This window comes from Rhineura floridana, chromosome 15, assembly GCF_030035675.1.
Source record: "Rhineura floridana isolate rRhiFlo1 chromosome 15, rRhiFlo1.hap2, whole genome shotgun sequence".
Lineage (NCBI taxonomy): Eukaryota > Metazoa > Chordata > Lepidosauria > Squamata > Rhineuridae > Rhineura > Rhineura floridana.
The window spans coordinates 31,584,905-31,610,172 of record NC_084494.1 but is presented as its reverse complement, the minus strand read 5'-3'; the positions used below and the strand labels follow the sequence as shown (position 1 = coordinate 31,610,172).

Sequence of the window (25,268 nt, the reverse complement as noted above, 5' to 3'; positions counted from 1 at the left end):
GAATTGTTTTTAACAATGATTCAATGTGAGAACGACTTACAAAAGCTGAGGTATCCTGTTTTAAATTTTTTTGTAGCTCTTGTGCATGAACCTTCTGCTGAGCTGACAATTCCCCCCCCATACTCACGAATGGGAGCTGTACGCTGAGGTGCACCGTTGGCTGATCCTGCCAGTGGGTACGAGGGTGTTTGTTCTGAATCACGTCGGGGTCACCAGATGTAGATATCACGACACAGTGAGACACGGTGAGACCAGAGTTCAATTTCGGAGCCCCCCTCGTAATTCTGGTCTCCGCTTTTATTTTACCTCCGCCTGGAGGCGTGGATTATTTTTTCTCCATAAACAGCCTATGACCTTTAACTATTGTATAACATCACGTACATACATAGTACAACAGCATTATCTACGTGGCAATATGCAGGCAGTTATTTAACCACTACAGATGTCAGTATCGTTTACAGCCATAAAGTTAACCACATCCTGTTTTTCCACTGGTCAGATCGCAATGTCTTGAGAGATAGTGTACTGAGAACAGCAGCGTGGTTTGCCAACGTATGCTGTTCATTCAGTCCACCCCACATTTTCTAATCCTCTTTTAAGGCTGTCTTGAGTTGGTGGCTATCACATCTAGTGTGAACAAATTCTATAATGTTGTGGTAGATACGATTTTGTCCGTCCTAAGTCTTCCAGTATTCAGCTTCATTGGATGGCTCTGGGTTATAATATTATGAGGTAGAAAAGCTCTCTATCCATTCTCCACACCTCTATCATGTCCCCCCCTTGCCTTTAGTCTAAAAAGCCCCAAATATTATTACCTACCATTATAGGGGAGTTGGTCTAGATCCTTGATTATTTTGGTTGCCCTTTTCTACACATTTTCCATTGTTTTCTACTGTATTCTTTTTGAAGTGAGGTCACCAAGTGTCTTTGTACGAGAATGGGGAAAAAATATGCCACCGTACAGTGTCTTTCCTCAAGATCCATTACATATTTCAAGGCTGCCACATCTTCACTGAGCCATCCACCATGACTCTAAGGTCTCATTACTGCTCAGTTCAGCCCATTAGTGTACACATGAAATTAGAATTCCCCACCCACCCACTTGTGCATTGCATTACACTTGCTTACAATGAACTGCATTTGCCATTTTACTGTCCATTCCCCCAATTTGGAGAGATCCCTTTGGAACTCCTTGCAATTTTTCTGTGTTTGGTAACATCAGCAAACATGGCAACCTGACTGTTCAACCCTAACTCGAGATCATTTATGAAAGCGTTAAAAAATACAGGTCCCAATACCAATCCTGGGGACCTCTACTTTCCAATACCAAGCCTGGGGACCTCTACTTTCTTTATTCCTCTGTTGGGAGAACTGTCCTATTCTTACTCTATACTTCCTCTTTCTTAACCAGTTACTGATGCGTAAGAGGAGCTCTTCTCTTATTCCACGACTACTAAGCTTGCAGGACCCTTTGGTGAGCTTTTTGAAAGTCTTAGTATACTATACAATGTCAACTGGATCACCTCTATCTATATGCTTGCTGACATTCTCAAAAAATTCTTAGTGTTAGTGAGACAGGACTTAACTTTTAAAATAAGTTTACTTCAAGGATTCCTCATTAAACAAATACTACATATTGCAATGTGCCTTGTTTGTTTATGGAATGAACATTAAGAATTTCCTCCTCCTATCCAAAAGCTATTACTGTGTAAAGTTACACAACTAACATTGTTTAAAAAAATCAAAACAATGTATGCAAAAGAACAGTCCACAATCCCAAGAGGATGCAGCTCATATGGACTGGAAGCATGAAGAACATTACAAGCATAATCTAAATCAAACCAGTTAGTAAAGCAGTTTAGTAAAAAAAAAAAATGACATTCAAATTTTATGATTCAGATTTATTCCAACACAAGCAAAAAAGAATTCTGAGACCCGGATGAAGTTCCTTCCCTCAAAAACAAAGAAAGAAAGTTTTACTTTGTTGAAATACAGTAATTTAATGGAGCCAGGTAAAATTATTGTGTGTCATCTTGGGTATGGAATATGGATAAAACATAGGTTGTCATACCCAGAAGAGAAAGAGGAACGTTTTGTATCTATGAGTGTTCCAAAATAAATGTGCTTTAAAGAAATAAAAAGAAGAAATTGCAGAACAAAATGAGAGATGTGATTTTTAATAAAAAGCAGCAAACACCTCTTCTAAGTGATAACCTTGGTTCTCCTGTTCTATCAACCTAGCACTCATTCCTTTTCCAAGCCCGCCTCATTCAGAAATGGAGTTCCCCACAGCCTTTCAGTACAACTTCATTCGTGGGAAGGCCCAGGGCTCAGGGCTGGACTGTTCCAACAGATGGCCCTGCAAGGTGCAGAGAGGGGAGTTTCTGTTCTCTAGAGCCTCTGAGGGGGGGAAATATGACATGGGCAGCTTCTGGAAAATTTGCAGCTGCTGTGCTTCTTCCATCTGAAGTAGCCTCTCCAGATCACAAGCCTGGTTCCCAGATGCAGAGCACCCTTTGTCTCTGTTCCTTTGCATTCTTTCAGGGGCCTCTGCCAGTGCCCAGAATTGATAACTGTTTGAGGCTTTCCCTTGCTCTCCAGATACTTTCTGGCAGTAGGCTCTGGGTTTTGCCAGTACAGAGAACAACCCATTCCTGTGTGGTGGGTGTTTGCTGAGCATACACGCATCATGCTGAGGATTTTGCTTGTACGATGAGCAGTACTGCTGAGGGATGATGCTATACAGCTGAAGAAATTCCTTTGGCTGCCCATGGTCTGAGGTCAATTCTCTGCAAGAGGGTGGCTGGTGCACCAAAGGAGGGTAGTCAAGGGCTCGGGACACAGGAAGCTTGGCTCCCTTGCTGGGCACTTTAGGACTCCAGATACTTTTTAAGACATCAAAGGAGGTCTGAGACTCAGAGGCAGTTCTCTCTGTGGGCCTGAGCCCCAAATCTAGAAGCTGGGAACTGCACAGCTCCTGTGCAGGATGCAGGCTATGGACTGGAACAGGTTCAGTCTCTCGTAAATTCCATCGATCTGGGCTTAGTTCATAGACACAGGTATTCTGCTGGGGATCAGTTAAGATGAAATGCCCAGAGCCTTTACCATTCATGCTAAGGTTGCCTGAACCTAAAGAATCATGGGTAACAAAAGGTAGGCAATACCTTTTGGAAATATTCTTCCTTGGCAGTACTCTATTGGCTATTTCAGACCTCTCTTGCCTGATTCTGGACTCGCAGAAGGCTTCCCCCAGTCCTTGCTCCCAATGCCGAGCAGTTCTGAATAAAGTGTCATGCAGTGGACGCTGATCCTCTGAAGCAAATGAACTTTTGGCTAAGTTCACATGCTGGGCAGATATAGATGAAAGATGAGGGCGGGGCTGAACTGCTGCCAAGTAAAAGTTGTGTTGGTCAAACACCTCTGGCTCAGCAAAGGATTTGAAGTTTTCTCTTTGGGTGGGCTTCTTGTCTGCCTGCACAAAGAAACAACAACACATAGTCAAGATGAAGAAAAGAGCTCAACTAGATAAAAGACAGATTTCTCACAGGGATGTATATACATCTGACCTGCTCCTATAAATGTGCCATTTCAATTTTTAAGGCTAATTTTGATTTACTGGGCCGTTCTGGGTTAAGTAAGGTTAATGGGATAAGTAAAAAAAAATGCTTTAATGCTAAATTGATGACTTCCTGGTGGTGAGCTGCAACCCATCATTAGGCTTGTACAGCTTTGTGGCTGTTGTACTTGAAGGTTGGTGGCTGGCAAGATCATTGCTGCACAAAAAGGGCTTTTTGAGATTTCTAGATCAGAACACGGAACTGATCTGTTGAGTCCATATAAAGGATTCTGGTGCTACGTAACCTTTGCAAACGTTTGGGAGCAAATGGATGAAAATGACTTAAGATTTTTTTTTGACAAATTCTGTAATGTCCTACAGTGCAGGTGCTCATGACTGCATGAGCCCGATAGCCTGTCAAGCTTCTTGTAGATTTGCCAATCACAACATTCTTTGGCAAAGGATTTGATGAGAGGGCAATACAGTATTCTCCCTTTCAGTTCATTTGTTTACCCTAGGAATGCCTTTGCAGATCAGTTCGTTGACAGCAATCAGCCTAGAGTGCTTAAGAGAGAATATGACATTTCCAGCTGTTCACTCCCAGCAGCCTGAGGGCCGCTTTGCATTTTTAAATGGACACATAAACCAAGGTATGATCTAAAGCCTTTTTTTAACATGTAAACCAGGTGTTTGTGGTGCGGTCTGAAGCACACAAGGTCACCACCTTGCTGAAGATAAGGTTTGGATCTGGTCAGTGCCTGAATGGGTGATCACCTGGGAACCAGGTGGGATACTAATGTAAGAAAATTAATAAATTTTACAGCTTAATGTTAAAAATTTAATGCTTGGGTACAACAAGTAAGTGTTCTTTACAGGTGCAATGGATTTTGTGAGGCATAGAACATACAATTTGGATAAAACGGTTGCCTTCTTGGCAGCAGTAATAAAGTTGGGGTTTGGTTCACCACAACATTCTTCAGAAACAAGAGGCAGCTTCTCTTCAAAGCTCATCTCTCTACCACCCTTCTGCCTCCCAGGACCTTACTTTGCATCACTCGGGAGGTAACTGACTATGCTCATTGCAGAACAAAGCTTTTCAGAGAAGCATGCCAAGACAACAGCTACACTATTCACACGAAGGGACCACCATACCTCCTCCCAGGTGTGTTATATATATTTAATTAACTTTTCTGTAAGCTGATTTTGAGTTTCTTTTATAAAAAAAATTGGTGTATAAATTTCTAAAACTAATAGATCAATAAAGAAATACCTGTCCCATGTTTAAACTTAATCCCCCCCCACATTCTTTTCAAACCAGCCTGACTCTGGATGGAGCAACTCAAGAACAGTTTCCTAAGGCTTTGTGGTTCTCACCATTTTTATAGCTGTATGCATAGGACAGGGAGAGAGGCTGCTAGGAAAGCACTGTTCTCGTCCTCTCCTATTTTTCAGAGAAACCCCCTGGTTAGAGTTTCTGCTGCCATCGCTAGATTTCTGTTCCAACTGCAACTCTTCTTGCTTCCTGTCAGGTGGGCTCCTGAAATCTACAGGACAACAGAAGAAATTAATTTACACAATCCCATTTGGAATGATAAAATTGCAAACATGAATAAGGTCAGTTAATTTGACCATTCTGGAGGATGGCACAAAAGTCTATGATGCTGTTCAAAGCACTGGGACAGGGTAGGGAAAGAAGGAAAATAAAACCAAACAGCTCCTTGCCCTGAGAAGCTTACAGTCCACAACAGGTGTGGGGAACCTTTGGCCCACCAGCTGTTGCCGACCACAGCTCCCCATCATTCCTGGCCACTGGCCATGCTTGCTGGGTTTGATGGGTAGACCAGCAGGGCCAAAGTTTCCCCACACCTGGTCTACATTTTGAGAGTGAAGGAGAATAGATGGACCCATCTAGGGAAGCCAGAAACTTTGGGGTGGCTGAGGGTAGGGGTGAAGGGAAGGTCACAGGCAGGGATGTATCAGGAAATAAGGGCAAAAAGGATGGAGCAATGCCGTGAAAAGTGTTAAAGCTGGCTATGGCCTAATTTAATGTTGCCCTCTGCAACTATCAGTTGAGGCCTCTTCTTGCAATCACAGTTCAGCACTGTTAATGGAGGTAAAAAAAGAGGAAAAAGTCAAAATAGATGGGGGGGAAGAACAAAGAGAGAGAGGTATGGGGAGGTAAATAGGAAAAGAGAGCGGGATAGAGAATGTGATGCAATCTTGCAAATTCTGCTCAATTTCATACATATATTTCATATATTTTTTATTATTTCATATATTTATATATAATTTGGGCTCATACTGTTACCATCATAAGATCTGACTCCATCCACCAACAGATGCGTCCTCCAACTAAACTTTCCCATGGGTCAATGGCCCTTCATAGGAAAAGGCTCCCCACCCCTGCTTTAAAAGTAAGAATAAGACTTGAATATGGATGGAGATGAAAAACCAGTGAAGCAACCTGAAGAAAAACATCTCAAGATCGGAGTTACAAGAAAGTGAGTAATTTTTCAAAGACCAATTTATTGTTTGCCTATTTTTTTTAAGTATGGTGGCCAAAATAGGTAAGAGTAGGTCTTAGATATGTTGATTCTATTCTTCTTTTCAGTATTTAACTATTTCATGAAGTAGCTCTTCTTTTCAATATTTATTGCAAATGTTGTGTGCCACAAAGCAGCTTATCTTGCGTCAAGCCGCTTGACACAGTTTGGATCACGTTGTAGCCTCAACAAGCAGCTTACCTGCATGGGTGATGTCGCTGTTGCAAGCTAACTTCTTGAGCACCACCAAAGCAGAAAAATCTGGTAATAACTTCTTCTGTTCCAGCACAATACTGATAATAGCCTGACGTGTTTCACTGACTAAGTTACGCCCAGGGAATATTGCCTTGAGATCCAGGAGTTTTTGCAGGTCCTGGGCTAGTTCCTTTGCTGGATTTTTGCCTTTGCCCGAATCAGTTTCTGCTGCAGGGACAGGGGGCACATTTTCCTTTTCATTTAAAGCCATCAAGACATTGCTTTGAAAAGCTTCAGTTCCTGCAGACTCTTGACTGAACTCCAGAATGGCAGGTGCAGCTAAAGGTTGGGATCCTGCATCTATTGCAGGTAGAGTGGTGACAGAATGTTCTATAATCAGTGTAGGGACAGCCGGGACTACTGTAAGAAAGGAGTCCTTGTTCACTCCACATGGATCCTTTACATTGCATCCTAATTGCTCGCTGGGAATAGATTTCTGATCAGCATCACAGGATTTACAGGAATGGACCTCTTCTTCCTGTAGCATCTCCACTCTACTGTCTCTTTGTATAGGGGTAATCTCCATAACCTCTTGCTGAGTTCTGGGGCTCACCAGTCTCTCTATGTCAGCTGATTTCACCTCCCTGTTAAACATGCCCAGGTGCTGTGACAGTCTGTTCTGTGTTATAATCACAGGTTTTGCAACACAGGTCCCTTTGATGGGTCGGATAGGAGTTGACTTAGCACAGTTGCTAAACTGGGAACTCCAGAAAGGAGGCAATGCCTTCTGTAGGGTCCTGCAGTTGAGTCTTTGTTCTGGGACCCTATCCGTAACGTTTCTGCCAAATTTGACATAGTTACGCTCTCGTCTTGTTCGTCGGCGTTTGACCCTGGCAGATTTCTCCTCAGTGCTATGCTGCTCTGATGGGGATGCTTTCAGCTGATGGGAAGAACAGGGAAAGCCAAAGCTGGCTAAAGACTGCTTTCTTCCTTCTCTCTTGCCATAAGGATTCATACTAAAGGCAGCTCCTAAGAATAAGCAAATACAATGGTAAACAGCATCCATATTGCTAATTTTATATTTTAATTCTCACCTGCACAAGTCACAAAGCAAGGGTTAAAGCTGCTGCTCAGCAGTCATGCCTGCCTTCTGTCTGTGGGTTGGTATGTGTTTGTTTTATATACATGTGCATGTGTCACACACACACACACACAGGTCAAATGACAGCATGCACAAATCATGCATTTGATGGACTCTAATCCACGCAAGTTTAAGCCTTAATAAATCTGCTGATCTTTAAAATGCTACAAGATCCTGTGATGCACAAATCAAACACCACATATGTAATGGTCATCTTATCAGATACGTGAACACAGTATTTTTAAATAAATGATCATCTTAAGCATTTATATAGCGCTTTGGAAAGTAAAAAGTGCTTCACACATATAATCTCACCACCCCAACAAGGCAGATCAGCATTAAAAACTGTTGTTAGAATGCTTTTCTTTTTCTTGCTGTTAAATTGTTTTGTTATGTTGCCGCTCTCGGCTCCTTCAGGAGGAAGAGTAGGATATAAATTTAATAAAAATAATAATCCCGTATTTATTTATTACATTTATACTCTGCCTTTCCTTTTTCATGAAACCCAAGGTGGCTTACATATGGTTCCCAGGTGGTCTCCCATCCAGGCACTGAGCAGACCTGGGAGCTGGCCTCATGTGCCTTCAGACCATATTGCAGCTGAAGGTCTGAAGCTGAGAATGAATGTTTGGTTCTCACGTGAAAGATGATTTTACTGGATACCAGTCCATCACATGGATTAACCTGCCATCTGGTGTCCAAGGACAGGAAATGCTCTGTAGCTTTGAGGAAGTAATTAGCTGTCGCTGGCTTATAGAGGCCAGTTCATTTTCAGACAAATCCTTTGGGTGACATCATAGGAGAACCTACATGCAGACATGCAAGAAAAGAGGAAGGCAAAAACAAAGAAACAAAACCAAGGACAAAAGCAACAAGCAAGAGACAGCGTGCCTCTTGCCACCTCTGAAGATTACATCCTTATGTGGATGCTTGGTTAACCTGAGCGCCTGCAGCACTTGAAGAGAAGGAAGGATATATGACACTGTGACAGTCCTGGATTGCTTGAATTTTGTTTGTTTGTTTTAATTAAAGGAAAAAACATAATATAACATAATTGGAAACTATATGCAAACACCTGTACTCTACAAAAAAGGGAAGACTGTACCTTAATAAGGGGAAGCTATATAAAAACACATGTATTATATGAGGTTAGCAGCTGCGCCTCAATGGAACCGGGAGGACTGTGATGGACTGGAATCCAGTAAAATCTCCTTTCAGGCAAGAACCAATGGTTCATTTTCCCTGGAGGTCAGTCCATCTCATGGGACATTCCAAAGTTGTCCCAGCTGGGCGAGCCAACTAAATTAATGGTACTGCCTGCTACAGTATGCTCCTTCCAAAGGAGGTCTCTGCAGATGTATGGTGCTCTATTTTGTAGTGTCTGATGAAAGTTAGCTGCTCCACAAATGTCCTTCAAGGGTGCATTAGTTGTGAAGTCAGCCATGGTCAAGGCCAACCTTGTTGAGTGCGCCTTGACTCCTTCAGGTGGCAGAAGGAAAAGGGCTTTGTATGCCAACTGGATGCATGTTCTTAGCCACCGAGCCAGAGTTGCTGCTGGTGCCTTCTTGCCTAGTGACCTGGTGTGGAGTGAGATGAAGGCTTCTGTGGTCCTTGAGGGACTTGGTGTAGTTGATATGGGCCGAGGTGTCTGACATCCAGCTAGTGCAGGTTGTTCTCCAACTAACGTGCCGGACTTGGGCAGGAGGGTGGCAAGAGTAGCTCCTGCTCCCTGTGGAAGCTCATATTTACCTTGGGAATGAAGAGAGGGTCTGTTCTGAGGGCTGTCCGGTACCTGTGGCAGACGCAGGGGTGGGGAGCTGCGGAGAGGGCCCCCAGCTGTGAGATGTGCCTTGCTGTGGTGATGACAATGAGCAAGGAGACCTCGTACAACAAGACCTGGAGAGATATGGTGCCTAGAGGCTCAAATGGGGGCCGTTACATTGTCTGCTGAACCTTCTGTAGATCCCATGACAGGACGAGTGAGAAGCCTCACCCTTTAAGGAAGTGATGTATCAGCAGATGTGTGCTGACTGGGTGGTTGGATGTGGTGAGGACTGCCAAGTCGGCTGATGTCTGTCTCTACAGTGTATTGACCTTCAGCCCTAGCTGGAGGTCCTTATTCAAGAAGTCCAGCACCTGCTGGATGGTGGCCCTAGAGGAGCAGATGCGCACAGTGTGACACACAGGCAAAGGCTTTCCAGTTCACCTGGTGAATCCTGGGTGTGGATGGTCTTCAAGATTCAAGGGTAACGCTTATGACTTCCATGCCCAGCCAATAGGTTATCCTGTAAATGGTATCTGGTTGCATTTGATAGAGCAATATATGTGTTGTTCCTTAGCCATCCACAAGCCATTGAGACTAAATAAGCCTTTAAACACTGGTATTTCAAGTGCTCATTCATGCTTGGTGTCAGAAGAGGTGGCAAATACGCCCCTCCAAGACCACTGGATTTTTTAAAAAATTGTTATTAGTGAGCATACCAGCCTAACTAAAAAAGTGTATTTGTTAGATCAATGTCAATAAGGCAGTGTACACCTCTAGACTGTTATCGTTATCTCTATACAGAGTACCACATTGTCACATTAGCTGGGGTTGTGTGATGCCATTTGCAGTGCTCTGCCTGACAGTGAAAACTGAGTAGCTTTAGCTGCCACAGTCTCTTCCAACTAGGAATTCCCTTGGGAAATAAGGTCACTTGCTGGAAGAACACTCACAGATGAAGTTGAAGCTAGGAAAGTTTTAGAAATACCTCCATGAGTAGTGGTAAGAAGGAGGGAAGGCAAAAACGGTGCTGCCCACTGAGTCTGGTGGTCAAATTGTGCTCAATGGACTTGTGGAGACTTGCCTGTCTTATCCCTGGCTCCAACCTAGGTTGGGGGTGAAGTTCAGGAGAGGTTTAGAGCCGCTGCAGAGCTCGACCAAAAAAGGAAAGAAAGGTGCAAGGAAGTTTTTGGCTTCTTCAATAGAAAATGCAACTCTGGAGACCCAGAAGAAGCATCTACTCAGTTTAAGACAGCTGTTTATGGCAGCAAGCTGCTTTCCCAGCTAGCAGAAATGGGGAGAGGAAAAAGCAGCCCAGGTGAGCAGAGAAACCACTGCAGGGTAGTTCAGGAAGAAGGTAGACAAACCTTTTGCGTTGTAGTGTCAGGGCCCCTCAGATGTTTGCTCTCCAGGCAAGCTGGGCCCTTGCATCAGCTCCTCTTGTCCCATGTCCTTGGCCCTGCATGCAGCCTGGTTGTTTGAGCTGTTATCCTGAGAATTCTGGGCCTTTTTGGCCTTGAAGGGTTCTGCATGTACCTTGGCACTCGAGGCAGATTCAGGGGCACTATGCTTGCTGGTGGAAGCGCCATGGGCCCCAGTAATATTCGTGACTCACCCAACCAGTGAGCAGGGCTGGTCAGCAACGTCCTGTGTTGATGCCATATTTCCTTGTTGTGGCAGCCTGTTCTGCTTGCTGATGATGATGAGAGGGAAAGGATGGCTGCTGTTTTTCCAGAGGAAGGTTGCAGCGTATGCCCTGGATCTTTGCTGGGAGAAGTGCCCTCGATGGGTCTCCACACTCTCTTAACCCTGTCCAAGGCAAGGGGAAGAAGAGGAGGAAGGACAGGAGACAGAGGATATATAGGGTGTCCCCTGTAGTAGGGGTGATTAGCTTTGAAGTGCATGGTAGATAGTAAATAATAATAGTACTATCAGTATAATAATTCTGACCAAAAATGGTTCACCAGTAGGGGATGCCACAGCCCCAGGCCTTCTGTGGTAATGGAATGGGCCCATGCAGCCTGAACCTCCTTCTGGGGAGGGGAGAACCGATGAGAGGAATGGGGCTTGCAGCATATGCCCTTCTGGGTCCTTGATGAATGGCTGCCCTCTGTGGGGGTGATTGCCCCTCTATGGGGACTCTGGACTCTCTCTAGCCTATCTGAAGCAATAATAAAAGGAGAGCAAAGTTGGAGATGATAGAGAACCCCCGCCGCAATAATAATAATAATAAAGAACAATATGCAGCTAAAAGGTTCACCAACAAGGGAGAGGCAAAATAATCCAGATTTTTATTTCCTTGCCTCTTGGGGACAGGCAGCTGACGAGGATAAAGAAAACACGGTAGAAGAAACTTGTGAAATGCAAAGAAAAAAGGCCGGGTGTTGCTGGGTCTAGCTGCACAAAGAACCCCCCCCCAGAAAGAATGTCTGTGGCTGGATGGGCAGGGTGGGAGCACGGGAAAGGAAAGAACGTTTAAACTCCTGCTTGTCAGCTGTTGGAGCTGCTGCCCTATCTGAGCAAGCAGGCGAGGGCTGGAAGGGGTATGGAGAGAAAGTAGGATCTGAATAGTCTGGCTGCCGGCTTAGCTGCCTCAGGCAATCTTGCTGTGCAGGTCCCTGAGAACGAAAGGGACAGGGAGCCGGCAAGCAAGGGTCTCTGGGGATTAAAAGGGACAAAAGAATTTGAACCCACTCCCAGAGCCTTTTTTTTTTGGTGGAGGGAAGGGGAAAAAACTAAGCCCCCCCCAAGGAGAAAAATACCCAACAAGGGGGTAGAAAAAGAGGGGGATCCTTATTTATTAAATACTAAGTCTAATTAAAAGTTAAGGAAGAGAGAAAAAAACAGTTTATAACTCACACAGTAGAAGATGTGGGAGTCAGGACTGAGAGATCCACCTTGGACCAGGACAGGAAATGAACTGGCCTCTACAAGCCATCCACGGCTAACTACTTCCTCAAAGCTCCTGCCCTTGGACGCCAGATAGCAGGTTAACCCATGTGATGGACTGGCATCTAGGGGAAATGGCAGTTTGCCTAATGCATTTCTTAAGTTTATAAGCAGAAGCAACAATCTGAACTGGTAACTTTCTCACTCACAACTTTTAACTCTTGGCCACTATGCTTATACAAACTCTGAGGCATTCACCTGTGAGCAATCAAGTGCACATATGGACTAGCCCAGTGTTAAAACGAGATTCAAAGTATTTTTTTTCTTTTTACAGAACCAAGTAAGGGAATTCCAGACAAAGGGCTTTCACCAGATATCCCAAAAGCTACACAGCAGCTTTGCTGATCACTCTGCAGTGCTCTCAGATGGTTTTAGCCAACTCCCTGGAACTCAAACCTAGAATATATTCTTTAAAAAATACTAAGCCCCATCCTTTAATAAAGAGGCATAACCAGAGTGCCTCTGCGAACATACAAAGTCCTTTTTACTCACTGAACACACTCAGATCCTACATATCTGAGGTCAGGCTCGAGGGCTGTATCTCAGATACGACCAATGGAAGGAAAACAGGAACAGCAAGGCGACCTCCCCGCCTACAGCTGCTCTCTACCTCCCCTTTCCAGCACCCCTAATCCTCCCACCCCTCCATCTTGGACCACACCGCCCACCTCTTTCCTCCAACTGCCTAAACAGACCCCGCCTCCCTCGCGAAAGCTGGATGGGCGGGGCAAGGGCCCCCAGACTGCATCACCTCGTGCTGAGACAGTTGGCCCGATGCAGCGGCCCCAAGCGCGAGAAAAGCCCAGGTAAGCCAGGCTCTTTTCCCGCGCTTCCGAGATGGTACTAAACCACCCGCACGAGGGTCCACTCCTTTTGTCAAACGTAACCACGCCCTCACTTAGCATTGATTGGTCGTAATGCAGCAGAACTTTATGCTGATTGGCTACATTTAATTGTCGATCTCTGGTATGCCTGAGGAGAAAGATGAAAGGTTTTTGAGGCTGTTGGCGCTTCGAGGAAAGCGCGCATTTTCAATCAGTCCAGCGTGGAAGGGTTTTTGAGGCTGTTGGCTCTGGCGCTCAGAGGAAAGTGCACATTTCCAATCAGCCCATTGCTAACAGCAGCCCCATACACATCCTCCTAGCAAATAAATCAAATTATGCAGGACTAACTGAGCCCTTTTTTCACGGCCTTGTTTTCTGTCAAGTGAAAAAGACTATTTATCAAACTTCATCAAGGATGCGCCAAAACTCATTAGCACTCTAGTGCCGCATGAATTCAGTTTAATGTAGACAGACAAGACTCCCTAACTGGACTCTGCTCCTTAAACTAATGGGTATTTCAGTAGGTGAAGCTTTTCTGACCCCTCCGTGACAAGTTGCACCTGTTGACATTTAAGACTAGCTATAATGATAATGTTTAGGTAATCAATTGGAGTTATTGTTGGATTGTTATGTTTTGAAATTATTTGAAACGATTGTTGTGTTTTTGAATTGATTGCTATTGATGTCATCATTTGCATTTTTGTAAACCACTTTGAGCATATTTGTATGGGAAAGTGGCATATAAATTCAAGTAATAAATAAATAAATAGCTACAACTAGGATGCTTTTGGCGACCTGCCCCCCTTCCCTAAATCTTTTTCTTTCTTTTTAAAGGAGAGTTGGGGGACCTGTGTCAAACTCCCAACTCCTATCAACTATACCCCATGGTCAGAGATGATGAGTGTTGTGTTCCAATAGCGTTTGGAGTGTCACAGGCTGCTGGTAATATCTAAGCAATTTCCTTGGGAAGATGTCAGGAAAAGCATGCATGCAATATTCCATCCAACTGATTGCGAAGAAGCAAACCTGCCCCCAGCTACTTTTCTGCCCGATGACTGTCAAGATACTGAATAACAGACAAGCACTACAAATATTTTATTAATATATAATAAAATGAAATAACGTTCAGTAATTAATATTACTGGGTCCTATCTATGTTTATGCTCTGGCTTAGAGGGAGGGAACCTCAGCTCTGGGGGCCAAATGCAGCCTCCCACACCTCTCTGTCAGGCCCTTGGGACTATCCCCACTCACTAGCAACACTTCCACCCAGGCCACTTCCCTCACTAGCCCTGCTTTACACCCTCCTTCAGTGTTTTTGCCTGGCTGCAATATGTCCTTGCTCTGATAATGCTTCTTGCTAGCCTGGATGAAGGAGGGACAGAGAGGGGTGTGTGAATATGTCTAGCCTACTGTACTGTACTGTACTGTAAAATTTACATTCATTGTTCTGCCTACCTTCACCCCTGGCCCCATTCTCCACTGGCACATGGCCCTTGAAAAGTGGGTCAGAAGGGAATGTGACCTTCAGGCTGAAGAAGTTTCTCTGCCCCTGCTGTGTTTATTCATTTTAGTACAATTGTATCTCACCTTTTCCTCCAAGGAGCTCAGGGTGGCACACATGGATTTCTTCCTCCTCATTTCATCCTTACAGCCACCCTGTGAGGTAGGTTAGGCTGAGAGACTGTGGCTGGCCCAATGTCACCCAGTGTGAGCTGCATTGTTTACCAGGGATTTGAACCCTATTCTCCTAGGTCCTAGTCCAAAACTGTATATCCACTCTTACCAATTCCCTTTCCCACCTGTTGCATCCCTGCCTTCCCTTAAGGTTCTTCATAACATTTCAGGCTATGGGGCTGCTTTCTCTTCCTTTAGATCGGGTTACTTTATCTTAGGTCTCCTCCAGGTTGTCACTATTTTTGCAAGGGATGGAGAGGAGATTCAATTGCAAATCAGAAATTTAGGTTTGCACAAAAGTGGGCTAAAGCACTCTGGTGCATGGAAAGTAACAGGAAAGCACACTAAAAAGTGTAAGATAACAGTCAATTGACAGGAAGTTGTACAACCTCCATGCAAACAAATCAGAAAAAAATGCTCAGTAATGAGTGGACTTCATAAAAACTCTGTGCAGACTTTGTGCAAGCAAATCAAGTTGAATGATCAATAAACAGGCTGTCTGAAGGAGCCCTCAGTGTTTTCCAAACAACAGGTGAGCTGCAGGTCCAACACCAGCATGGGGCATACTGAGGCAAGTGCCAGGGTTCAGACATGAGCGGGTTAGATGGGCCTAGCACATGGCAAACTACTTCATGGTGCTTCTTCTTAATTATGCTAGCTCCACTCCTGAAGTGTTGAGTATGGGGCTTCTTAATTACAGGAAGCTCAGATGCATTAACCTGGAACTCTAAGTTAGCATCACTGTTATTGAGGAAGAGCTGGCATTGGCAGCTGCCAGGGCCCAGGGCTGATACCTGCCCTGATGTCCTATTTTTCCCCTGACGTGGTACTCCAAACAATGTCAGGCAGCTGGGTTAAGTCACCCTTTTAATTTTCCACAGTGCCCCCAACCTGGTGTAGCTCAGAGGCGTTGTGGGAAATTAAAAGAGTGGCTAGTCATAGCCATCCAGTGCTGCTTGGTGTGCTGCCACCACAGCTAGGAAAGCTCTCCAAGATCCACTTATGTAGGAGGGAGCCTACCAGATGAGATTTGCCTATGGCCTTCTCAAACACGGAGCCAGTCCTGTGCTGCGGAGCAGGAAGAGGCATGCTCATGGAACTGAGGGAGCTTCTCTTGGCACCACCATTGTAATGACACAAGCCCCACCACCAACACACACTTGTTGGGGGCAGTGCTACTGTCATTATGACAGTGGTGGCAGCAAGGACAGGTGTGCTACTTGGTTCTGAAGGTGAACTTGGCTCTGCCACCGCAGGTGGGCAGGTGAGTAGCCTGTCTTCTAATCAGTAAGAGGTTGGGTTGAATGCCATGTACTAGCATGGAAGGATGACAGTCCCAGGAAGTTTTGGGGGGGTCACTTAAAGCAACTTTTCCAGGGCCTCCCAAAACCTGGAGCCAGATCTACTGGACTGGCACACTTTTTTTCTGCAGTTAAAACTGGGGGCATATCTCACTTGTATACATTCAATATTTAGTTTTTAAGGACAAGCTTTTTGTTATATGCATGTAACATTGTCCTCATCACTCCACACCCCTCCATTAATGAAAGGCTGGGATCAATCTTCTTAAATACTTTACCTGTGTCCTGTGAACAATATTTTCTGTTCAAATACTCCCGCTTGTTGCTTTCTTACCTGCAGTGGGCAGTGAGTGGTGTATTGCAGTCATGTATATGTACATACAATTAGTAGAAGAGAGGCAAAAAGGTGCTTTTGGGGTGGTTTGGGAAAGCACCTTAATTCAAATGCAATCACCTGGAAAAAGTCAGTCCAGAGCACGTATTATTCCTGTCCATAGTGAACAGAAAAACAGAGAAGGGTAATTATTTAGGTTATCACAGACTGTGAAAATATGGGCTCTTGTGTGTTGCTGTTATCTCCTAACAATTATGCACAATTAAGTATGGAGTGGCAAGAGGGAAATAGTTATAAAAAATTATCACTTAAAGACCCCTTCCTTAGTTTTTGATGCATCTCATATTGGAACTCAGGACACTGCAAGTAAGATTTGATTCTATCCATTATCTGATTTTGTAACAATCCTTGTTTGTTTTTTAAACAATCTAGCCCAGTGTATGTCATCATCTTAAAACTAAGTTCAGTATTTAGTTTATTATCCTAAATCAGTATTATAGAATTATCAAAATTCCTCATAAAGGCATGCTCATTATTAACTGATTTTCCAAAGTGATGTGAACATTTTTTTGTTTTTTTAAAGCAAATTTTATGCTTAGCTATTGCTAAGATGAGTTGTCCTACTATACTAATAAAAATTCAACATCCCTGTCTAGTGGGTTTCATCAATCTTTCAGTATCCATATTTGAACAAAGGAAGCCTTGTTTATATGCAATTATAAATACCATTTATTATTGTTTTAGTAATAAAAATACAGAGTCTTAGTCCAAGGTGTTTAATAAATATTTTATTCAAGAGACCACAAAGGGTTATAATGCTGAGATTAATTTTGAGATCCATTAATATTTCAGCGGGCCTGTTGAGCCTCTGTTCTTTTTCTCTTTTTTATGGCTGTAGCTCAGTCTTTGCCTGATAATTCTTCAAACCAAATTTTGAAATCACAGTGCCATCTTCAGTTCTTTCTTACAGATGATCATGCAGTATCACATTCGCAGTATATTTTAAACACTAAATGCCTTGTTTTCTCAATCGTGTGCATTTAATTATATTGTAATTATCTGAATGAACCCATTTGGGGGTTCTAACCCTAGAAAAAGTTCAAATTTTGCTGGGCATCATAGACCACCATTAATGGCTTTGTGGGCCAGATGTGGCCTTCAGGATTGCCACCCCACCCTAGAACATGTGCAGTCATGAAGAAAAAATATTTTATAAGCAGAGTATTCTCCTTTTTTTCTGGCTAACTGCAATCTCGTCCCTCCCCAACAACTGAGGTGTTGAAATTAGTCCTCATTATGTCTGCTGCATTGAGTGGAATAGTTCATCTATGACTGTGTAATTATTTACATTAAAAAACCCAACTACTATAAAATTATTTTATTTAAAGGTTTTCAAGATTTCGTAACATCACAGACAAATGACAACTAATAGAAAGTCTTATTGTTTGATTTAATGTTATTTTTGGGTATATGACATTAAAATTAACTTGTATATCTCATTATGGCAACCTTTTTCAGCTAGCGTGTCAGGTATATCTAGCTAGGCTGGCAGGTATATCCACAGGAGTATCTGTGCTTTTATGTTCCTTTTTATTGTGAACTTTTCCAATAAAAGAAAACATGGATGTTTTGTTTTTCTTTTAAATTTTAAAATGTAAATAGGGCAGGCAATAAAAATGCATAAATAAAACTTAATTTTTGTTTCCTGTTGTTGCCTTGTTAAGCTGAGTTGGAACTCTGAAAAATGCTTGTCAAAGTTGACTTCGAAAACTGGGCAGCACTGTTCCTTCCCACTATACTACAACCCATGTGTCTGCTGGTATAGTAGGTCAGAGAGGTCTCAAACACTACAACAGCCTTCCCCAACTTGATGCCCTCCAAAAAAATTTGCACTACAGCCGTTGTGGCTGGGGCTGATGGACTCAGCACAGAGACCAAGTGAAGTCTCTGTGTTTTCCCAGCTCAAGACCAGACTAACCAAGGCTAGCTCCTGGGCTGTTGCTCTCCTACTTACAAGATGATCTCCACCCAGGTGAGCAAGGGAGGCCTAACCCCTCCTGAAAGGGCATAGGCAGCCAGCTGTTCCTATGGCAATATGACCAACTCTTTAGTCATACAGATGGGATGCTTCTTGACAGACTTGGCCAGAGCTATTACCTTAACAAAAATACTGGTTTGGCCAAGGCAGCAGGTTCCTTCTGCTACAGATTCCAACCTTACAGATACAGAATCACAGGCTTGGAGGGGACCCAAACACATCATCCAGTCATCATACTAGCCTATCCAGCTACACAGAGAGGGGGGTTGTCAATGGGTTATCATAGGGAGCAGCTAAAAGTGCTCATTGACCCATGCACCAGCTATGTCACTGGCCCTGATTGGCTCAGCTATGCCTGGTGTGGGATCACCCCAACTTTCCTAGCATGGCATATACTGAATTTGAACCTGAGATGCTTGCATGTAAAATATGAGCTGTTCCACCTCTCTAGGGATTCTCCTGCAGCCCCAGTGCTCCTAGCATCTATGGCTAGGTCTTGTGGCTGGATGAAAACAAATGCCCCATCATAAGTCTGCTGCTGTGGCTGAGTGATTAGGGAATGCTCTGTGGAGCTTGTAGTGTGAGTTCAAGCCCTTGAAGGGCCCTCTATTTTGCCTCTGACATTGTTTTTGCTAGGTGCATAAAGTGTGCATTTCCCCCCATCTCTTTTTTTGGGGGGGGGGCTCAAGTTGGGATTTCCACCTGACAAAACACTCTGGAAAGACAGCCTGGAGAGAATGCTTTCTCCAGAGGGGCATACACCTGTCACCTACCTTGATGTCCTTCTAGTGCCAAGTAAATATGTTTTTTTTCCACAGGCTTTTCATTTCTAACTTTATTATTTGATTAAATTATTCTGACTGCTGATTTTACCCTGCCATTATTTTGTTTTGGTTTTACTTTTTGAAACAATCGTTTTAAGTTTTTATTACTTGCATCACTTCATAGATTTCTATTACCATCATGGGAATGTTTGACACAGACTGGCAGGATACATTCTTGAACGGCAGGATGCATTCTTAAATAACTCCTCTACTACATTGTTCATCAAGAAAAAACTAAAATATGGAACATGGCACAAACCTTCCCAAAAGGTTGATCAGTGTAGCATACAATTAGTTTCTGTTCATGTGACAAACCAGTAGCTTATGTGTGCATGCACACACAGATAAAGCGCCATTGCAAGGTGGGGGGGGGGGCAACAGAGTAGGCAAGTGTTCCTCTATAATCAGTTTATGCCACAAGAGTTCAGACCAAAATATGAGAACAGGTCAACTTGCAGATTTTGGAAAGGACCTGATCTCGGTTATTAAAATGTCTTCTATGAAGTCCCTGTTTCCCTAATCCAACAGGCACCTTAATCTCATCAAATTAGCAGTTACAAGGAAAACCTATTACATTTATAACCACACTGGATCTGAATGTCCTGTTCTGCACATTTTTGTTCTGTGAGCAGACCTACTCACAGTCTACTATAGTGTAAAATGTACCTTAATGAATGAATTACTGTGCTTGCCACATTGCAAAATACAAAAAAAATGGGTGACGCTTTGCGTAAGAATTTTTGCACAATCATACATGGTTCTAATATACGCACCTACTAAGCCAGGGATCTTTGGGTCTACAACGTTTCCAGCACTAATTTCAGAATAAAAAGAAACTTCTATGATACACACTGTTCCCTACACTATTCTGATTTGTTGGGTGTTTGTTTTTAATCAGAAATCAGTGTCGCCTGGATTAATTTCTGGTTTTACTAGTAATCTGCTTTATAGCGCACTCCATTATAAAAAAAAATCAACTCACTACACATGCACCACTTCTAGGACCACACAGCCGTTGCAAATTATCATCATCAAGGTTTTATTGCTGTCACAGACCCGTAGTACAAACAGTACAGATTGCATTAAATAAGAAATAAAGACAAAGTCATTTACTAAAATAAGTAGCAAGGTACAAGGTTAAGGATAAATTGCAGTGGGGTTAAGCCTCTGGCGAGTAGTTTGGACAGCATTAATAAATTTGGCAACCATGAGAGTAAGAGTCTTATCGGCACCTGACATCAGAGATTTCAACAGTAAGTCGGGTGACTTCCCTGGGAATATTTTAATAATAAATGCTAGATATCTAGAACATTCGGTGGTATAAAAAGGACAATCAAAAAGAACATGGGACAGAGATTCAATGGATGCGAGGCTACAGGGACATAGTCTACATTCGTAGGAAATGCCCTGGAAGCGACCTTCAAGAAGTGCAGAGAATAAACAGTTGAACCTAGCCTTAGAAAAGGCTAGGCGGTATTTTGGAATAACTAAGAATTCTAGGTACCAGGCGGGTAAGGGAAATGCGAATCTTAAGCCTAAATGGGTAGGGGAACAAGTCTTGGCAGCCATTGAGAAAGCAGTTTGAAAGTCTATATCCTTGATACGGGTTTCAATGGAGCGTCTAGCCGTTTCCAGGTCTAGGGAGGCGAGAAGCTCCATAGAGAAACCCAATCTTGCTAGTTTAGAATGGAATGCTGTGTTCCAGGTATTTGAGAAAGTGTCAATCCAGAGAAAGGATAGATAGTCTGAGGATGGAGACGCATAGGCTAGTTTAAGCCAGTATCTAAAGGCAGCAATCCAAGCAGCACATTCAAGGGAGGGCATGCCTGACTCTAGACGAAGGGCTGCTGCAGGGATGCACCTGGGAACACCAAAGAGGGCGCGAAGAAAAATAGATAAAACAGATTCAACTGAGGGGTTAAAACTCCGGATCCAAAGTGATATTCCGAAGAACAGTTGGGGAAGAATTTTTGATTTAAAAACTTGGATAGCAGCTGGAAAATACTGCCCACCCTTGATGTAATAAAAACTTAAAATGCTCTTTAGCGTGTCCCGGGCAGTCTGGGCTGCAGAGCGAATGTGGGGTACCCAGGAGAGGGAGGAGTGAAAGATGACACCAAGATACTTATATTGTCTGACCTGGATGATCTTCTGATCAGCGATTGTCCAGACAGAGACAGCTTTACGCTTGGAAAAAACCAAGATTTTTGTTTTGGAATAGTTAATAGAAAGAAGACTGTCGGTGCAATACGCTATAAAGGCCCGAAAAAGCCGTTTAAGCCCAACTTTGGACAGAGATAAAAGGGCTGCGTTGTCACCATAGAGTAAAAGGGGACAAGTTTGATCAGCCACCTTAGGAGGATGGAAGTCAGGGGAACGACAGCGGACGCTCAGATCATTTAGGAACAAATTAAACAACAGGGGAGCTAAAATACATCCTTGTCTAACTTCCTTGGTAACGGGAATGGGGTTGGTTAATGTTCCATCTGGGCCACATCGCACTCGTATGGTGGTAGTCTGGTGTAACCGGATAAGGAAAAGAAGTCTCCTATCCATGGTAGTCTTCATAAGTTTGGCCCACAGCTTGTCTTGGGGGATGGAATCAAAGGCAGATTTTAGGTCAATAAATGCCACGAAGAGTCCATTACCCCTGGGGCCTTTATATTTATCTGCCAGGTGATTTAGGAGAATACAGTGGTCGAGTGTGGATTTTCCTTTCCTAAAGCCCACCTGTTCCCGACCCAAAATATGGTCTTCCTCCACCCAAGAAGACAACCTACAATTTAAGTAGGTGGCGTATAACTTGCCCACAACTGAGAGTAAGTTGATGCGTCTGTAATTCGCTGGGGAGTCCCTGGCCCCTTTTTTAAAAATGGGGATCACAATGGCCTCTAGCCAAACCGTGCGGAAGCAGCCAGAGTTATTTATGTTTGTAAATAAAATGGCCAATAAGGGGACCCACCAGTCTTGATGTATTCTTAATAGTTCAGGGGGGATTAGGTCAGGACCCGGAGATTTACCTGGTTTTAGGGCACAAATTAGTGTTTTTATTTCAGATTGTGTGATGGGGGCCAGAAAGGAGAAGTCGAAAAGTCAATAGAAGGAGAGCGGTTCGAAGAACGGTCTGAAACTTTAAACATTTCTGAGAAATGCTGCTCCCAGATATGGGGAGGAATATTACAGGGAAATGGGTTGTGTGACGTTAAGGCATCTGAAACTAGGGCCCAAAAGATCTTGGTGTTGTTCAACTTGGATGCATTTATTAAGGCCTTCCAGCTGTCCTGTACCGCCTGTCTCTTTTTGATTACAAGGAGCGATTTATATTATCTTTTGATGTTATGATACTCCGTGGGTAGAGCGGTTAAATTTCGGGATCTATACTGACTATACATCCTTCTCAGATGGTTTTTTGCGGCGAGACACTCTTTGTCAAACCATCTGGAAGAGCTTTGATTAAGAAGAGTGAGTGAAGCTGGTTTGGGTTTTAGAATTGAAAGAAGCACTGACACCAATTGGGAATATTTGTTTAGGGCGAGAACAGGTTCATCGGCCGTCATTATACGATTTTGAATATCTTGTGCCTGAGAAGAGTTATGAAAGGCAACAACCTTGGCAGCTAGTTCTGGGGACCATTTAGGTCTCTTATGCTTGAGAGAAGATGGCTTGTCCACTAGATTGTATTTAATCACTAAGTGACACTTCTCAGGCAAAGAAAACGAAAAGTTTAGGGGTAAATGGTCGCTTTCAAGTCTGCAGCCCACTGAGAATCTAATATTCAGGTTTAAAAGCTGTTGGGAGATTAAAACATAGTCTACAACACTGCTGCCTTGGCTTGAGACATATGTGTATTCCGCACAGTTATCAACAGGGTTAAGGCCATTCAGTATAGCTAAGTTTAAGTGTCTCACAAAGTTTATTAGACAAATTCCCCCGTAGTTTACCTTGAGATCTTTAGAGGACCATGGGTGTACAGGCACATAAGGGTCAGTATCCGCCCCCTCTCAGAATCTAGATGAAAAAAGGATGGAATTATTAGGGCCAGTTCTGGCATTGAAATCCCCCATAATGATGAAATAAGCTCTGGGGTACACGGATATAAGTCCTGTTATATAAAGCTCCAAGACCTCCCAAGCCTGATTAACCTCCTTTCTGGAAGAAAAAGGAGGTATGTAGATATTAATTAATAGAAGGGATATAGATTTCAATTCGAGAAGAACCGCAATAGCTAAGTTCTCACAAGGCGGGGAGCTTTTAAAATTAAATAAGGAGGTTGATATCAATATCGCTAATCCTGCCTTTGATCTACCTTTTCCCTTTCCTTTAGGGGGAGCTGCAGGAAGGACAATTGAAGTGAAGCCATCCACGTATAATTTGTTGGTACACCATGTCTCCTGTAAAAAAATTATGTCAAAGGTCATTAGAAAGGCAACTAGATTCTGGTTAAATTGTTTGGACACCCAACCAGCAATATTCCAGGAAAGGAAATTGAGTTGATCCTTCAATGGGAGGGGATGTTTCTGGGGGGGTCTGGAGGGATGGAAAAGATTGTCAGTTTAGTTCTGTAATCTGGTTGAGTGTTCCGGCCGTATCCACATATATAGCACCTGATTGTACCGGCAGGGCGGCAAGTTTATTGTTGTCCGGTAAAGGCCTGGCATGACAGGGAGTGAAGTTGCCAAGTTCCTCTGTATCCAGAAATCTGGCTTGGAGCCAGTCCGCCTTGGACAGGGGAGATCTGGGGGCGTGATTCGTGTGAGATACTTTTGTGAATCCCAGGGGGTTCTGCTTATCACGCCCGGGTGGCACTTTAGGATCATAAAGGCCAAAGGAAGTTGATGGATGTAGGGATGGGGGAGCGCTAGAATAGAATCCCCTGGGGTTCTCTCGAGGTACAGAACATGCAAGCTTGTCTCTTAATTGGGTCAGTCTTATGATTATTTCCTGTTGGCATTGGAGAGGTAGAGTTTGATAGGACTCAAGAAGCTCTTTTTCCTCTGTAAACGGGACGATTATATCGGCCGACGATGGGCTAGAACAAATGTCCTTTAGTTCTTGAGTAGTTTGTGGCAAGACGAGAGAGATCTCCAGATCACGTTGTAGTATAGGGCTAAAAGGTACCTCTAAGTTAGAGCAAACTGATCTGGTAGATCCAGAAGAATAAGTAGCTAACGAAATGGGAGAGGCTACATTGACAAAGTGGCGTTGGATAACTATACCACGTTTCCTTAGCTTCTCTCTCACATTGTAAATCTGATTGGCGATTGCAGAGTGGAATATCACAATCAAACGCCAGAAATATGCGTTGGAGGAAAAGTTGGTCATATGTTTAATGTAGCTCATACGGCGAGGAGCGAGGAGTGACTGGCTGAAGCAGGTGTCCAAGTATGGAATACTCAGATGTACGGGCCGATGGTCAGAGGCCCTAAAATGACACGTAACCGTAAGCTTTGCTGGTATCAGTTTAAGTCTCCAGGGGCTAGCTTTACGTGGGCATGTTGTTATAGATGCAGTGAGAGGTGTTTCCTGCAATGCCTACAGCGATGGAGCTCTTTCCACAGAGGCAGCTAAGCTTTGATCTTGGGAAAGAGATGTAATCCTTTCCTTCTGGGATAGCTCCTTTTTTCCCAGCTCATTTTTACAGTCTTTAGGTGGATGTTGCTGGTCTGGCTTTGCTCGGTGAGTATGAGAGTCCAACAATTTGAAGAGAGGCTTAAAATTCATATTCCTTGCAGAACTAGGTTTGGAGTTTTTAATATTCTTTACTTTTAATATTCTTTACTTTTGAGTAGACATGGTTAGGATTGTGCTGTAAATTAATGGGACTTTTGAGTAAACGTAGCAAAGAACTGTGTTTGTGTTGTAAATCTTTCTCTGCCCCTCCAATCCTATTTTTAAAGTAATTAGGCAGGGCTTACTTAGATATCACAGTTTTTATTATGTAGGAAACGAATACTGATTTAAAAAAAAAAGTTCTGCAATGACCAACTGGTTTGAAAATAAACTATTATATGGGATGTATTTTTATACCTGTGAGTCTGTGTGTGTGTGTGTGTGTGTGTATGGAGTCTTTCTAACAACCCTGTGAGGTAGGGTTGGTGACTGGAAACCAAGGCAGCTCACATTA

General features: G+C 43.4%; 1 protein-coding gene across 5 annotated transcripts; it reads right to left on the bottom strand.

The window, feature by feature from the left end:
• Nucleotides 1–1,361: 1,361 nt before the first annotated feature.
• On the bottom strand, nucleotides 1,362–13,006 carry PRR19 (proline rich 19). Of its 5 annotated transcripts, XM_061597909.1 has the most exons (7): nucleotides 12,898–13,006; nucleotides 12,057–12,211; nucleotides 10,565–11,006; nucleotides 7,955–8,241; nucleotides 6,301–7,323; nucleotides 4,931–5,100; nucleotides 1,362–3,472 (listed from the first exon to the last, which is right to left on the bottom strand). In XM_061597909.1, the coding sequence occupies exons 5-7, from the start codon at nucleotides 7,307–7,309 to the stop codon at nucleotides 2,297–2,299; spliced, it is 2,355 nt and encodes a 784-aa protein (XP_061453893.1). In that variant the 5' UTR covers nucleotides 7,310–7,323; nucleotides 7,955–8,241; nucleotides 10,565–11,006; nucleotides 12,057–12,211; nucleotides 12,898–13,006; the 3' UTR covers nucleotides 1,362–2,296. The 5 variants fall into 5 exon arrangements, with proteins under 5 accessions (XP_061453893.1, XP_061453894.1, XP_061453892.1 ...); XM_061597910.1 differs by lacking the exons at nucleotides 7,955–8,241; nucleotides 10,565–11,006; XM_061597908.1 differs by lacking the exons at nucleotides 7,955–8,241; nucleotides 10,565–11,006; nucleotides 12,057–12,211.
• Nucleotides 13,007–25,268: the final 12,262 nt, after the last annotated feature.

Bases quoted from the DNA above. Each gene is read 5' to 3' on its own strand.
- PRR19 (XM_061597909.1), bottom strand. From the start codon at position 7,309: ATGAATCCTTATGGCAAGAGAGAAGGAAGAAAGCAGTCTTTAGCCAGC. The intron at 5,101-6,300 runs GTAAGCTGCTTG...GTTGTCCTGTAG, and splicing joins CAGCGACATCACCCATGCAG to ATTTCAGGAGCCCACCTGAC. The intron at 3,473-4,930 runs GTGAGAACCACA...TTCTTTGTGCAG, and splicing joins TGCATACAGCTATAAAAATG to GCAGACAAGAAGCCCACCCA.